The 13,002-nt window shown below is 47.6% G+C and overlaps 1 protein-coding gene across 3 annotated transcripts in view; it reads left to right on the top strand.

The window, feature by feature from the left end:
- The window catches only part of chd7 (chromodomain helicase DNA binding protein 7), an 83,459-nt gene that overhangs the window by 58,212 nt on the left and 12,245 nt on the right, over nt 1–13,002 (top strand). For all 3 annotated transcript variants that reach the window (XM_036985768.2, XM_036985766.2, XM_036985767.2), the window contains exons 21-31: nt 282–490; nt 2,005–2,204; nt 2,843–3,005; nt 5,388–5,477; nt 6,132–6,235; nt 7,853–7,982; nt 8,311–8,429; nt 8,724–9,072; nt 9,411–9,619; nt 9,783–10,676; nt 11,033–11,184. In XM_036985768.2, coding sequence (XP_036841663.2) covers nt 282–490; nt 2,005–2,204; nt 2,843–3,005; nt 5,388–5,477; nt 6,132–6,235; nt 7,853–7,982; nt 8,311–8,429; nt 8,724–9,072; nt 9,411–9,619; nt 9,783–10,676; nt 11,033–11,184 — 2,619 coding nt within the window. The remainder of the gene's footprint in view (nt 1–281; nt 491–2,004; nt 2,205–2,842; nt 3,006–5,387; nt 5,478–6,131; nt 6,236–7,852; nt 7,983–8,310; nt 8,430–8,723; nt 9,073–9,410; nt 9,620–9,782; nt 10,677–11,032; nt 11,185–13,002) is intronic.

Below are 13,002 nucleotides of genomic sequence, written 5' to 3'. Positions count from 1 at the left end.
AAATAAAAAAAAATGGGGGATAATACATGATTCCATGTGTTTCATAGTTTTGATGTCTTCTGTTATCATAGTAAGAATAAGGAAAACCCCTTGAATGAGTAGGTGTCCAAACCTTTGACGTGTACTGTACCTAATTTATCGATCTCTATCCGCAGGGAAACTGGTAATAAGGTCAATAATACCATGTTACCTGTTTTGAGCGTTTTAACAGGGAGGGAAATGTGGTTGGGGGGGGTTTGACAGAATTTAATTTTGTGTGATTTAAATAACAATTTTCTTAGAACACCCTGGTGATTGATACGCCGAGGGTACGGAAGCAGACACGCCACTACAGCTCAATGAAGGAGGACGAGTTGGCAGAGTTCTCCGAGCTGGAGAGTGACGGCGAGAACGAGAAGCCCTTGACTAAACCCAGGCGGCCACAGGACCGAGCCCAAGGGTACCCCCGCAGCGAGTGCTTTAGGGTGGAGAAGAACCTCCTGGTTTATGGGTGAGTGGACATCTGAAAGACTTAGACATTTGTTAGGGAAGGGATGACTGTTCTCCAAGCCCCAAGTCCCTTTGGAAGGCTAACCCTGATAGATCTGAAAGAATGTAATCGTTTTTTTTTCTGGGGGGAATTCGGTGAAAGATTTTCACCATAGTGGTCAATATCTACAGCTAGACACTACAGACTGTTAGATGGATGTAAGAAATGAATCAAACACACCAGAGGGATATTACCACAGCCCTTGATTATCACTCATCCAATCCTTTCACCTCTACATCTTCTCGGTCAGGAAGTCCACCTGATTCCTGAGAGATGTCATATCTTGTCTGGCTTCCAGGGTACCGATCTCATCTTTCCTTTCCCTCCTTTGTAGGCTCAGGAGGTTGAGGATGTGTGCTTGCCTAAACACCAGTCACAAGCGACTGGTCTGGTCATGCTGCGGTGGTCTGGGGGGAAATGATGCCCACGGAGCGCTATTGCTTGCACACTCCCATGTAGAGTAATTTAACACTTAGCCATCTGAGGCTCCCACACGCAAGGGGCCATTAAACATGCCTGTATACTTACACACACACACGAGCCCAGATCGATCTTGCGTGCACTCCTATAATGACCCAACACACAACCACACAGTGAACCAACCAACCAGCACCTACATCACACACAATGGCCCAGCACTTACGTATAAACACACACACTCATTAGTCGCCGTGCCCGGCTGCCCTCCGCAGGGAGAGATCACGGCTGGCTGCATGCACTCACCATGTCTGACCAGCAGTGGGGTTTGTTTTTCACATGCGACCGAGTCAACTGTACTGTCTAGACCCCAGGGCTGTAGGGCAAATTAGAGCCATCACGTCTGAGAGGACTCATTTCAACTGACGCTGCTGCCATTGACTCCCTCCCTCCATAGACCAGCCCCAGCCTCCCTCGACCCACAAACGCACTCCTATCGTCTGGGTGTCAGTGGGGTTATCTCACTGCCATGTAGAAACGTTTTAGGGCGAGACAAGAGTCTTCGCTCGGTTGTCACAAGTAGAAATCTACTCTGGGTCACCCGCGGTAATGAGATGTGCTGTCGGTTGCATGTGCGGTCATGAGCGAACGGGGTCACGGAATCAGATCGTGGTGTGACATTGGAACCTGGTTGAAAGGCAGAGAGCCAGACATAACACCGCCCCATTCATACCCGCCCCTCAACTTTACTGTAGTAGTTTGGGTGGGGGGAGGAATATGGAAATAAAAAACCTTCCAGCTCCAGATTGTAAATGTGAGTCATCGGGATAAATGATAATACTTGAGACACTGACTAAATCATTCTCATCTCTTTCTCCTCTCTCTCTCCTTGCTTCGTTCGTCTATTCTTCTTTTCTTATAATTTCCTTCATCTTGTTTTCTCTTTCCCGCTCTCCTTTTTTCTTTCCCCCCCTCTCCCGTTATCACTTTCTATCCCTCCGTCTCTCCCCTCCCTTTTTCTTCCCCTCTCTCTGTGATGATCTCCCCCTCCCTGCTAGGTGGGGTCGCTGGGGAGACATCCTGTCCCACGGGCGTTTCAAGCGGCCCCTGCGGGAGCAAGATGTGGAGACCATCTGCCGCGCCCTGCTGGCCTACTGCCTGCTGCACTACCGTGGCGACGAGAACATCAAGAGCTTCATCTGGGACCTCATCACGCCCACCGAGGACGGACAGAGCCGCACGCTCACTAACCATTCCGGTACGTATCCCTACACACCCTTACTGCAGCATTACCGTAGCTTAACCAAAAACGTAACGAACACACCACCACCTTTCCACTGTCTCACAGTAGCAACCTCACCAGCTGCTCTTTAAGACCTGCCCAATAGCCCCCAGTAGGAGTAGTGAATAAACATACGTTGAATTCCATAGGATTTTTCACAGTACCACCACCAACGTCCCTCCCTCGCTCGCTCACTCAACCCCTCCCCCACTTATTCCCTCCACAACAACTCCTGACATGACCTTGCTTTAACCTTATGCTCTGTCTGGTTTAGCGCTGGACTAGAACCGGCTCAAACTGGTTCAGTCTGACTTTACATAACTTATTTGACCTTGATCCTCATTGGTTTCCCGCATAAGCAAACTGGAATCTGATTTGGTTACACGAACCGTAGAGTTAGCCCAATTCCTTGCTATTTCAATGTTATCCATTAGTTTGCAGATGGCCATTTCAAATAAATAATTGTCATAATTGATAAAATCCTTGCTGGTACTAGACTTGTCAAACCCAGGTCTCTTTATAAAGGGATCTCAATGAGAACTAATTAATCTATTACCCTAAATTGTAATGTTTTTGACACTTGTTGTGATTCCCCCCCCCCCTATCTCCTGCAGGTCTGTCTACTCCAGTACCACGGGGTCGTAAGGGCAAGAAAGGGAAACCAGCCCCACCTGCCCCTCCCCAGCTCCCCAGGGCAGAGTGGCTGGCCAGCTGTAACCCTGACCTGCTACTGCAGGAGGACAGCTACAAAAGACACCTCAAACACCACTGTAATAAGTAAGTCACCCCTAAATCCTAACCTCAACAATGTCGTTTTTCAAACACCAAAGGAACAAATTAGCCATTGATCAAGCTCAGTGTCGCTGTGCTCGAGTCCGGTCTCGAGACCCCATGTTTGTCTGATACATTTTGACTGTGTCGGACAGTGAGGACTCGTCATTTCTTCCTAGTGGCGTAAGAAACTCAGTAGTTATCAGCTTCCATTTAGTCAGCGCCTTAAACTGCTTCGCCAGGTGAAATATATATACCCACCTTTCATTAAACGATCTTATCACCTATTAAAACCTGGGCCTCCTACTTGACTCGTAACATTACTCTTCTTTACTTTCATTGACAAATATCCTCAAACCTTGTTGCGCTCGTCAGAATTTCCTTGATTCACTAGTAAGGAAGACTTAGGGGAATTATTTGCAAGTTGCGTGCTCACTATTAGTGATGGGGAGGGGGGGAATTGTAACAGTCTTAATATCTATTATAGACATGTTTGCTCAGTGGTGAAACGTGGCAACTTCCAACATGTACTGAACTCAAAAATCATACCATCACTTAATGCACCCAACTGAATAAAACAGAACTGAGTCAAGCTTCTGGCTGCCACTCACACAGATAGCACCCACACGGATAATGCTACCCACAACCACACTGCTTAAACAGCCTTACGCCATCACGATCACACATCACCAAAAGCAAGAACAGTGACACGTCAAAGGATGTGCGAGACAAGCTCGTGATGCCGGATGGACAGCGACTGTAATACCAGAGCGCACTATGTAGGAGAGTGCAGTTTATGTTAAACACATAGGGCCGATAGACAGCAGTCACACACAGCATGATGTTAAAGGACATGGCGCACATTCACTGACATAATACGCCAGTAGGTCCCAATCATAAGAATACAAAAACACAACCATTAAGCGTTAACTATTACTTCCCGTTGCAAATGTCTTTTTCACAAACAGCACGCAAAGTGACCGGTGAACTTAAGTTTAGATGCAACAACGTTTCACGCTAAAGTTATTTTCAAAGAAATGGCTGCGAGCTGCAATAAATAAAAACACAGTTCCACTCACCAACAAATTACCATCCTCTTCAATAGCACCTGCTGCAAACTAGTCTACAACGAAAGCTAGCTAGATTGTGGGAAAACTACTGCTCGCTATTGCGCAGTGACCTGTTGGCCTTTGAAGGAAGTCGTTTCCGTAAGTTTTGGTTAAACGTCCAACCCATTAAAAATCAACATGTGATTGGTTGAATGTCCACTGTCACTCCAAAACGATTCCCTAATAGAGTTTAGCCATCTAGATTTATCTCCCCAAAAACCACCAAAGAAAAATCATTATTGGATCTTTTTCTCATCTTCAGTGTTCACGCTTTCCTTTCCAACAACAACTGAAGAGAGAAAATCAGAACATTTTATTATTTTACAAATTCTCTGAAGGCCGTCATTGTTCCCTACTGTGTTTGGGTTAGTAACAACTTGTAGAGTGACTATTTTCCCTCGGCATGCATTTTTCACCATTCTCAATTTCTGTGGCTCCGCGGACTAAGACGCTGCATCTCAGTGCAAGAGGCGTCGCTACAGTCCCTGGTTCGATTCCAGGCTGTATCACATCTGGCTATGATTGGGAGTTCCATAGGGCGGCACACAATTGGCCCAGCGTCGTCCGGTTTGGCCGGGGTAGGCAATCATTGTAAATAAAAATGTGTTCTTAACCGGTCTCACTTTACGTGGTCTCGAACACACTGGTCTACCCTAACCTCTGACCTTTAACCCCTAACGGAGACACAACCCCTACTCACACACCACCATATTGTCATAGATAAGCAGGCCAACACACCGTTGATAGTTGGTGGTTTCTTTATAATTCCCAAAAATCGAACACCCATTAGTCCTCGGTAATCCTATTTCACATGAGTTCCATAGCTCCACTCCAACTAGCCCCGCACACAACACACACTCCTTTTGTTTAGTTCTAGCCAGTGTCCTATTTACTTTCCCTCCTCCTTCCTTGGCCGCAACTCTTCTTTCTACTCTGTTGTTGTCGGGGAGATTTTGTGGCGGCCAGGTTTTTTGGGGTTGAGGCTGGCGCCGCGCCAGGCCAGGTGCCAGGCAGACCTGTTGGAAGCGGGTGAAAGGCGGCACACACAGGGGCGATTATGTGGTGCCATCTGTCAGGCGCAGGGGCTGGCGCGCGGTGTGGCTAATCAGGCCTGGCAGCGTGATGGATGGGTAACGGCCAGTGCCAAAGATCCGCCGCCGCAGCTAGCCGCTCTAGCCAGCTACTGCTGCTGGCGAACGGGACCAGAGTTTCACTTTTATTACCCTCCCCCTCTCTTCCCTTTTCTTTCTTTCCTATTTCTGTCTCCCCCCACACACAGAGTTCTCCTGAGGGTCCGTATGCTCTACTATCTGCGACAGGAAGTCATCGGTGACCAAGCCGACCGGATCCTAGAGGGAACAGACTCAAGGTTGGCATCCACTCCCTTCCGTCTCCTCCCTCCATCCCTTTATCTCTCACTCCAACACTCCCAAGCCCCTGCCTGCTTTATCTTCACACTCCCTCCCTCTCCCCTCGTTTCACCCCATCACCCAGATGTGCATGCATATATAATGCCGAAAACGTGCACAACATGTCAATGGCGTCTGAGGCTCTTCGCTGAATAGCTACAATGCTGTTATTGTGTGTGTGTGCGCATATATGTGCCAGTTATTGTGTATGTGTGTGCCTGTGTATAAGTGCCAGCTTGCCTGTGTGTGTGTCTGTATTGGATTAGGCCAGGCAGGCTGCTAGTGGTGATAGCGTTGCAGGCATCAGGGCAGGCTGCTAGTGGTGATAAGGTTAGGCCTGCTCTGCCTAGGTCTCCTTAGTGATGAGGGCTGCTTTCTAAACGGCACCCTATTTCCTATATAGTGCCCTACTTTTGGCTCTGGTCGAGGCACGATGTAGGAAATACGGTTCCATTTGAGCCACAGTGGAGATGTTCCAGCAGCGTGGCTAATGACCATATTTCCTCCCAGATGCCTGGAGATGGGGCCTAATACAGACACGCGCCGATTTTTAGACCCTGTTAATTCATTTTCCCCTCGTTCTCTCTTCCTCTCCCCTTGGTCTGGGCCCACAGTGAAATGGATATCTGGATCCCTCAGCCTTTCCACGCCGAGGTCCCTGCCGATTGGTGGGACAGCGAGTCGGACAAATCGCTCCTCATCGGCGTCTTCAAACACGGTAAGCCCCACCCGTCCGGTACTCGCACACACATACGCACACCGCCCGAGTTCTGGCTGCTTCGGCTTGATTGGTGTTCCCATAGCGACCGCGGAGCACAGCTGGCTCAGTGAGACGTCAGGAGATTGATTGATGGCTATGTCCAGCAGCCCGAGAAGATGGGCTGTGTAGGTAGGTGTGTGTGTGTGTGAGCACAGACTTGTTGCAGCTTCCATCTAGTCCCTGGTTATCCAGTGTTCTATCAACCACAGTTGGTTGATGCACTTTATCATGAGGTTAGTTCTCTTTTAGCTATGGGCTAGCTGGTTTAGATTTAACCACCTTTTTTTGTGTTACAGTGCAAAACAAGATAACAAGCCAGAATTGTAACGATTTTAAGTGTCAATTGTATTGATGGTGATAAATATTCATATTAATTTGGGATAATTGTCATTATTCTCCATAATTGCCACCCTCTCTGATTCAATTATGGATCCGAGCTGTGCCTCAGCCCTGACGCGCGCGCGCGCACACACACTCTCACACACGGGTGCTCTCTCAAACACACATGGAAACAATAGAGCTAGCCTATAGTTTATCATAATCCTCATTCACTTGGGAGGCCGGGGGAGGAAGCTACTCTCTGCCTCTGTCACACACACACGCACATACACCCGCATGCGCACACACACCAAACCCTCACACATGTCTGGTACACACACCGTACACACACTGTACAGGCACACACACTCTCCAGGGCTGTGAGAAGGAAGAGTGATGGCCTATAAACCCCCTCATGATTAGCGCTTGGCTCGGGGCGCAACAGCGGTTAGGAACAATGTGTCACCGCATAAATCCTAATTGAAATGTGATGTTCTGGTGGGGGCTTTGGGGAGTGGAGGAGGGGGGGGCTGAGGGGTGGAGGAGAAGGGGGGATAGTCTGGTCTGCAAACTGGCACGGTTGAGGGGGCTCCAGCCTGTGCCTCTTCCCCCCCCGCCCCCCTCTGTCTCCCCCTCCTCCCACCCGCCGTGCTCAGTGGGATCTGCAGGCTCTAATCTGTTCTGCTTGGAAAGCTCCAACGGGCACTTTTCTCTCTCTGCTACACACACTTGGGCAAATACACACACATTCTGAAATAGGCACACACACACTTAGACACACAGATTTTCTTATACACATTAACACACACACACACACACACAGTCAGACGCTCGCTCACACACGCTCCAACAGGCACTGCCCCCTGTCTGCATCTGGACCCTGGGGTCTGTCCTTCTGTTTTTGTTTTTTTCATCTCTATATACGGATGGCAGTTCGTTTTTAGGATGTGATTCTGAACTTAATGATGGTTTTTGTTTTAAACTTAATTTTGCTTCTCTTGCTTTTTGTTCAGTCTTTCAGGATTGATGCTACTGTGTATCATGATTAATGCCTAGGTGTATATGTATTTCCACTGTAAATTGTCAGTCAACGTCTGCTATGTTCTAGGCCTGGTGCGTGTCGTTTCCCAGTCACAATGAAATCATCTCTCACCCGCTCCCTCTCTCTTCACCGGATGTGGAAAGTAGAACTCTGTAATTCAACCTCTCTCTCCTTCTTTCTCAATCGTGCTCTCTCGCTCCCTCTCTCCATCCCAGGCTATGAGAAGTATAACTCGGTGCGCGCCGACCCTGCACTGTGTTTCTTGGAGCGGGTGGGCATGCCTGACGCCAAGGCCATCGCTGCAGAGCAGAGGGGGGCGGACATGATGGCAGATGGTCCGGAGGGGTAAGACACTCAGCCAAAATTCACCACCACCTCTTTTCCCCTCTTCCTCCTCCTCTTTTTCTTATCAACCTCCTGTCCCCGTCACCCTCCAACTCATCTTCCTTCCTGTCTCTCCCTCCTATTTGTTTGTTTTTCGACCTGTCTTGGTCTCCCTCTCTCCACTCTATCTTCCTTTCACTCCCTGACCTCCCATCTCCAATTTCCCTCAATATTCTCTTCCTGGCTGTCTACCACTTTTTCACTTGCTCCTTTGTTTGATTCTGTTTAAGTTTAAAACTCATTTCTCTTCTCTCTTCATCCCTCCATCCCTGGTTCTTTGTGTGTACAGAGAGGATGAGGACCCAGAGTACAAGCCTCTCCGCATGCCCTTTAAAGATGAGATGGATGACTTCACTAACTCTCCCCTTGATGACAAAGAGGAAGCTATGGACGTTGAGAGTGGTGAATGTAAGTGGAGCGGCCATCTCTGCTTTCACATGATGTAGCACTATGTTGACCACAATTTTGGGATAAATTCAATAAAAAGCTTGACAGTGTATTATTTACTAGCAATCTGTCTGACGATGATTCACCATCCATCAATCCTTCGTTCAAAATATGTATATATTTATTTTTATATCAAACCACCAATGTACGCACCCAAAGAAACCAAAGTTGCTTTTCAGAACCATCTCAACAGTATGCAGTCACATTTATTTGTCCTAGTCATAATATTCCACCCTTTTCTCCTCCCCCTCACAGCTAAACCAGGTGAGAATGGAGCAGGCAGCAGAGGGGCGGGTCGTCTGTACTGGCCGGCAGCTTCGGCCCTCACCGCTAGACTCCGCCGCCTCATCACTGCCTACCAGCGGACGCACAAACGTGAGCAGCTCCGCCAGGAGGCCATGGCCCGGCCCGACGGCCGCCGCCGCCGGCGGCCCCGAGAACAGCTACTCTCCATGGTCACAGATGGTGGAGGGGCCTACGTGCATGAGGGCGGAGCCTTCATGGCAGAGGGCAGTCCTTATATGGCCAAGGGCGGAGCATTCATTCCCGAGGCGACGGCTCTCCTGGCGGAAGGAGGGGCCTTCTTCAAAGAGAGGCGTCAAAGGTATAGAAACGTTAATAGTTTGATTGGTTGATTAGATGTTTTCGAGGCACACTTCCATTCAGATTTCTTAGGATATATTATACACCATAAACAATATGTATATATTAAACGTTTCAGTTTCTTACCCGGCTGTATGGAAGGCAGTACAGTCAAGAGTTTCTTGAAGATCTATCAACTTCCTGTATTATTGTTTGGTGCTTGTTTGAGAAGCGCTACTTGTAACATGATGTATGTACTACAGTACCCATAATGCTCCAGTCGCCTAATCAATACACTACTCATACATTGCTTTCCATCCCATTGGTTGTTGGATTAACCCTTCCGTGTCTCGTCGTCAGGTGGACCAGGCGTGAGGAAGCCGACTTTTACCGCGTGGTGTCCACGTTTGGCGTGATCTATGACACGGCCCGTCAGCGCTTTGACTGGACCCAGTTCAGGGCCTTCGCCCGTCTGGACAAGAAGACTGACGAGAGCCTAGAGAAATACTACTTCTCCTTCGTGGCCATGTGCAAACGGGTGTGTCGCATGCAGGTCAAGACCGACACAGGTAAATTCCCTCACACGTTTAATTACAGAGAGCTCTTGAACACAACTTCAGCCATACCTACATTTACTTAAGCTAAAGCAAAGGATCATCCCCCTGAAAGACTGACTAGATTAACAACTATTTTCCTCTCTCCTCACCCCCCCTCCCTCTGTCTCTCTGGCAGAGCTCCCAGACCCCACCCTGATCATTGACCCCATCACGGAGGAACGGGCATCACGCACCCTTTACCGCATCGAGCTGCTGCGCCGCATCCGCGAGCAGGTGTTGCCCCACCCCCTGCTGGGCGAGCGCTTGCGCCTCTGCCAGCCCAGCTCTGACCTGCCGGAGTGGTGGGACTGCGGCAGGCACGACCGCGACCTCCTCCTGGGCGCCTCCAAGCACGGCGTGAGCCGCACCGACTACCACATCCTCAACGACCCAGCCTTGGGCTTCCTTGAGGCCCACAGGAAGTTCACCAAGGGGGGATCGGCTGGGGCGCCTCAGCCGCCCCGCGATGGAGCTCCCTCTACTGCCTCTGAGCAGGCTGCTGCTGAGAAACCCTCTCATGTCAAAGAGGATGTGGAAAGCAAGGAGGTGAAAGAGGAAGGTGACAACGACCTTCCATGTACTAAAGCTGATAAACCAGACGAGCAGGAAGGCAAGGAAGACGAGATGGAGGGAGAGAAGGAAGAGAAGGCTGCGTCTCCCAAGAAGGAGTTGAAGGACGAGAAGGCTAAGGAGGAGGGAGATGACCTAAAAGACGAGGAAGACCAAGAACTGAAGGAGGAGAAAATGGAGGTCAACGGTGATTCTGACGGAGAGTCTTCCAAGGAGGCCGGACCTGAGAAAGAAGACACTCCCAATGAGGACGTCGGGGACCAGGACAAGAATCACGAATTTCAGGAAAAACCGGAGTCTTCCAAAGCATCGGAAGAACAGGAAACCAAGAAGGAGAAAGAAGGGAGTCCAGCCAAGTCTCCCAAATCTCCCAATCCAGTGGCTGAGAAAGGCCTCGAAGAGGAGGATGAGGAGAAGATGGAGGAAGACGACAAGTCTGAGAAGTCGTCTCAAGCTGAAGGTATGTCTTACTCCCAACCCAGGATAAATTCAATTTTAGGGTGTGAATTCATGCAAACTTTCAACCGTGGGTCTGTGTAGAGGTCTATACTATAGACCGTTGGGCCATGCAAGTGCATGACTCATAACTACTCTGTTGAAGCCAGCCCCAACACAGTAAATGCTTTAGCTGGCATTTAGAAACTACCATATGTCTGTATGTAGTCTATTTAAGCTTGCTGCTTCGTGTTGAATTGAAGATTCACTGTATGACCCTTCTCGTATACTGCTGTTGCTAATTTTGAGAAAGCACTACATGAAGCCGTTTCTCGATTCTCTTGTGGCTGCAATTGACCAAGCGTTGTCGTCATTTTTCAGTTGGTGCCACCTCTGAGCAGAAGAACTTTGACGAGGAGAGCAATGCCTCACTGAGCACCACGGCCAGAGACGAGACCCGTGATGGGTTCTGCCCTGAGGATGGAGAACCCTCAGCCATCCAGAGAACCTTCTCCTTCTCTTTCTGGCCAAAGGTTTGTAGAACAAAGATGTACATTAATTCACAGATACATGCTCATATTCATTTAGTGGTGAAATATATATATACTGAACAAATAATTATATAAATGCAACATGTAAAGTGTTGGTCCCATGTTTCACGAGCTGAAATAAAATTTCCCAGAAATGTTCTATACTCACAAAAAGCTTATTCCTCTAAAATGTTGTGCACAAATTTGTTTACATTCCTGTTAGTGAGCATTTTCTCCTTTGCTAAGATAATCCATCCACCTGACAGGTGTAGCATATCAAAAAGCATGACCAATACACAGGTGCACCTTGTTCTGGGGACAAAAGGCCACTATAAAATGTGCAGTTTTGTAACTAAACACACTGTCACAGATGTCGGAAGTTAAGAGGGAGTGTGTAATTGGCCTGCTGGCTGCAGGAATCTCAACCAGCACTGTTGCCAGAGAAATTAATGTTCCTTTCTCTACCATAAGCTGCCTCCAACGTCATTTTAGAGAATTTGGCAGTACGTACACCTGGCCTCTCAACCCAAGACCACGTGTAACCATGTCAGCCCAGGACTTCCACATCCGGCTTCTTCACTTGCGGGATCGTCTGAGACAAGCCACCCTGACAGCTGATGAAACTGGGTTTGCTCAACCAAAGAATTTCTGCACAAACTGTCAAACAGTCTCGGGGAATCTCATCTGTGTGCTCGTCATCCTCACCAGTGTCTTGACTTGACTCCATTTCGGCGTCATAACTTAATTTAGCGGTCACACCTGATTAGGGTTGAATGACAAGAACCCGGTTACCAAGAACCCGGTTACCAAGAACCCAGTTACCACTCCCTTTCACTGGTATAAATAACTGTGAAACTGGTAAATTGTAATAAATTATTTATATGAACAGCATGGCATTAATTGGAACTGTTAAATTGTGTTGTCCAAATCTGGCATCTCTGCATGATGACTCATCTCAGTATGGAGCGGCAGTTCAAAATGCATGTAGACCTTTCATCTCATGGTAACTTTTTTTGCCACAGTGATATAAAGACTGAATGTGCGTCGAAGTTACCCATCTCCATCTGGCTTGTTTTTTAATTGTAAAGATTACCATTTTTATTTTATTTTAAGAGTTAAAACAGTTTATCACTCAAATATTGTTGCTTTGACTCCATTCAAATTGCATCCAAAATAGAAATTTGTGCTATATATATGTAGGGCTATATATCAATCTGGATGTCATAGCCAACCTCTTTCAGGTAATAAATTCAATGCCGTATTAGCCTTAGCTAATTAATGTTGGGTTATGCATAAAAATCTTCTGATTCTTGCGCAACACGCAAGCACCTGTGCGCCACTGGCATCTACTTAAAAAAACAATCCTTAGCTCTTGGAATCCCAGGAAAAGCTCATCTAGAATAGCTTGCTTGACTTTTTTGTTGCAATTATTCAGACCCGTAACATTCAATCTTCGCGAAGAGAAGTGAAAGCCTTCTGAATCTAGTCATATATAATTCAAGGATAACATTAGAATTATGAAGATAAGGACAACAAAACTTAATTCATTCAAATGTTGAAAATGAGGTAAGAATGAAGCAACAATAGATTAGGTAGGCAAATAACTTTAAGGGAAATATTACGAAAGGTAGAGTGCATTTGGAAAGTATTCATTCTGACCCCTTGACTTTTTCCACATTTTGTTACGTTACAGCCTTATTCTAAAATGGATTAAATAAATATTTTTTCTCCGCAATCGACACACAATACCCCATAATAGGCACACACTATACAGTGGTTTGTGCGAGTATTCACCCCCCTTGGCATTTTTCCTATTTTATT

Source organism: Oncorhynchus mykiss, chromosome 8 (genome assembly GCF_057628025.1).
Source record: "Oncorhynchus mykiss isolate SJ-2025 chromosome 8, ASM5762802v1, whole genome shotgun sequence".
Classification (NCBI taxonomy): domain Eukaryota; kingdom Metazoa; phylum Chordata; class Actinopteri; order Salmoniformes; family Salmonidae; genus Oncorhynchus; species Oncorhynchus mykiss.
The sequence above is the reverse complement of the archived record's forward strand: the minus strand, read 5'-3'. Positions and strand labels throughout refer to the sequence as shown.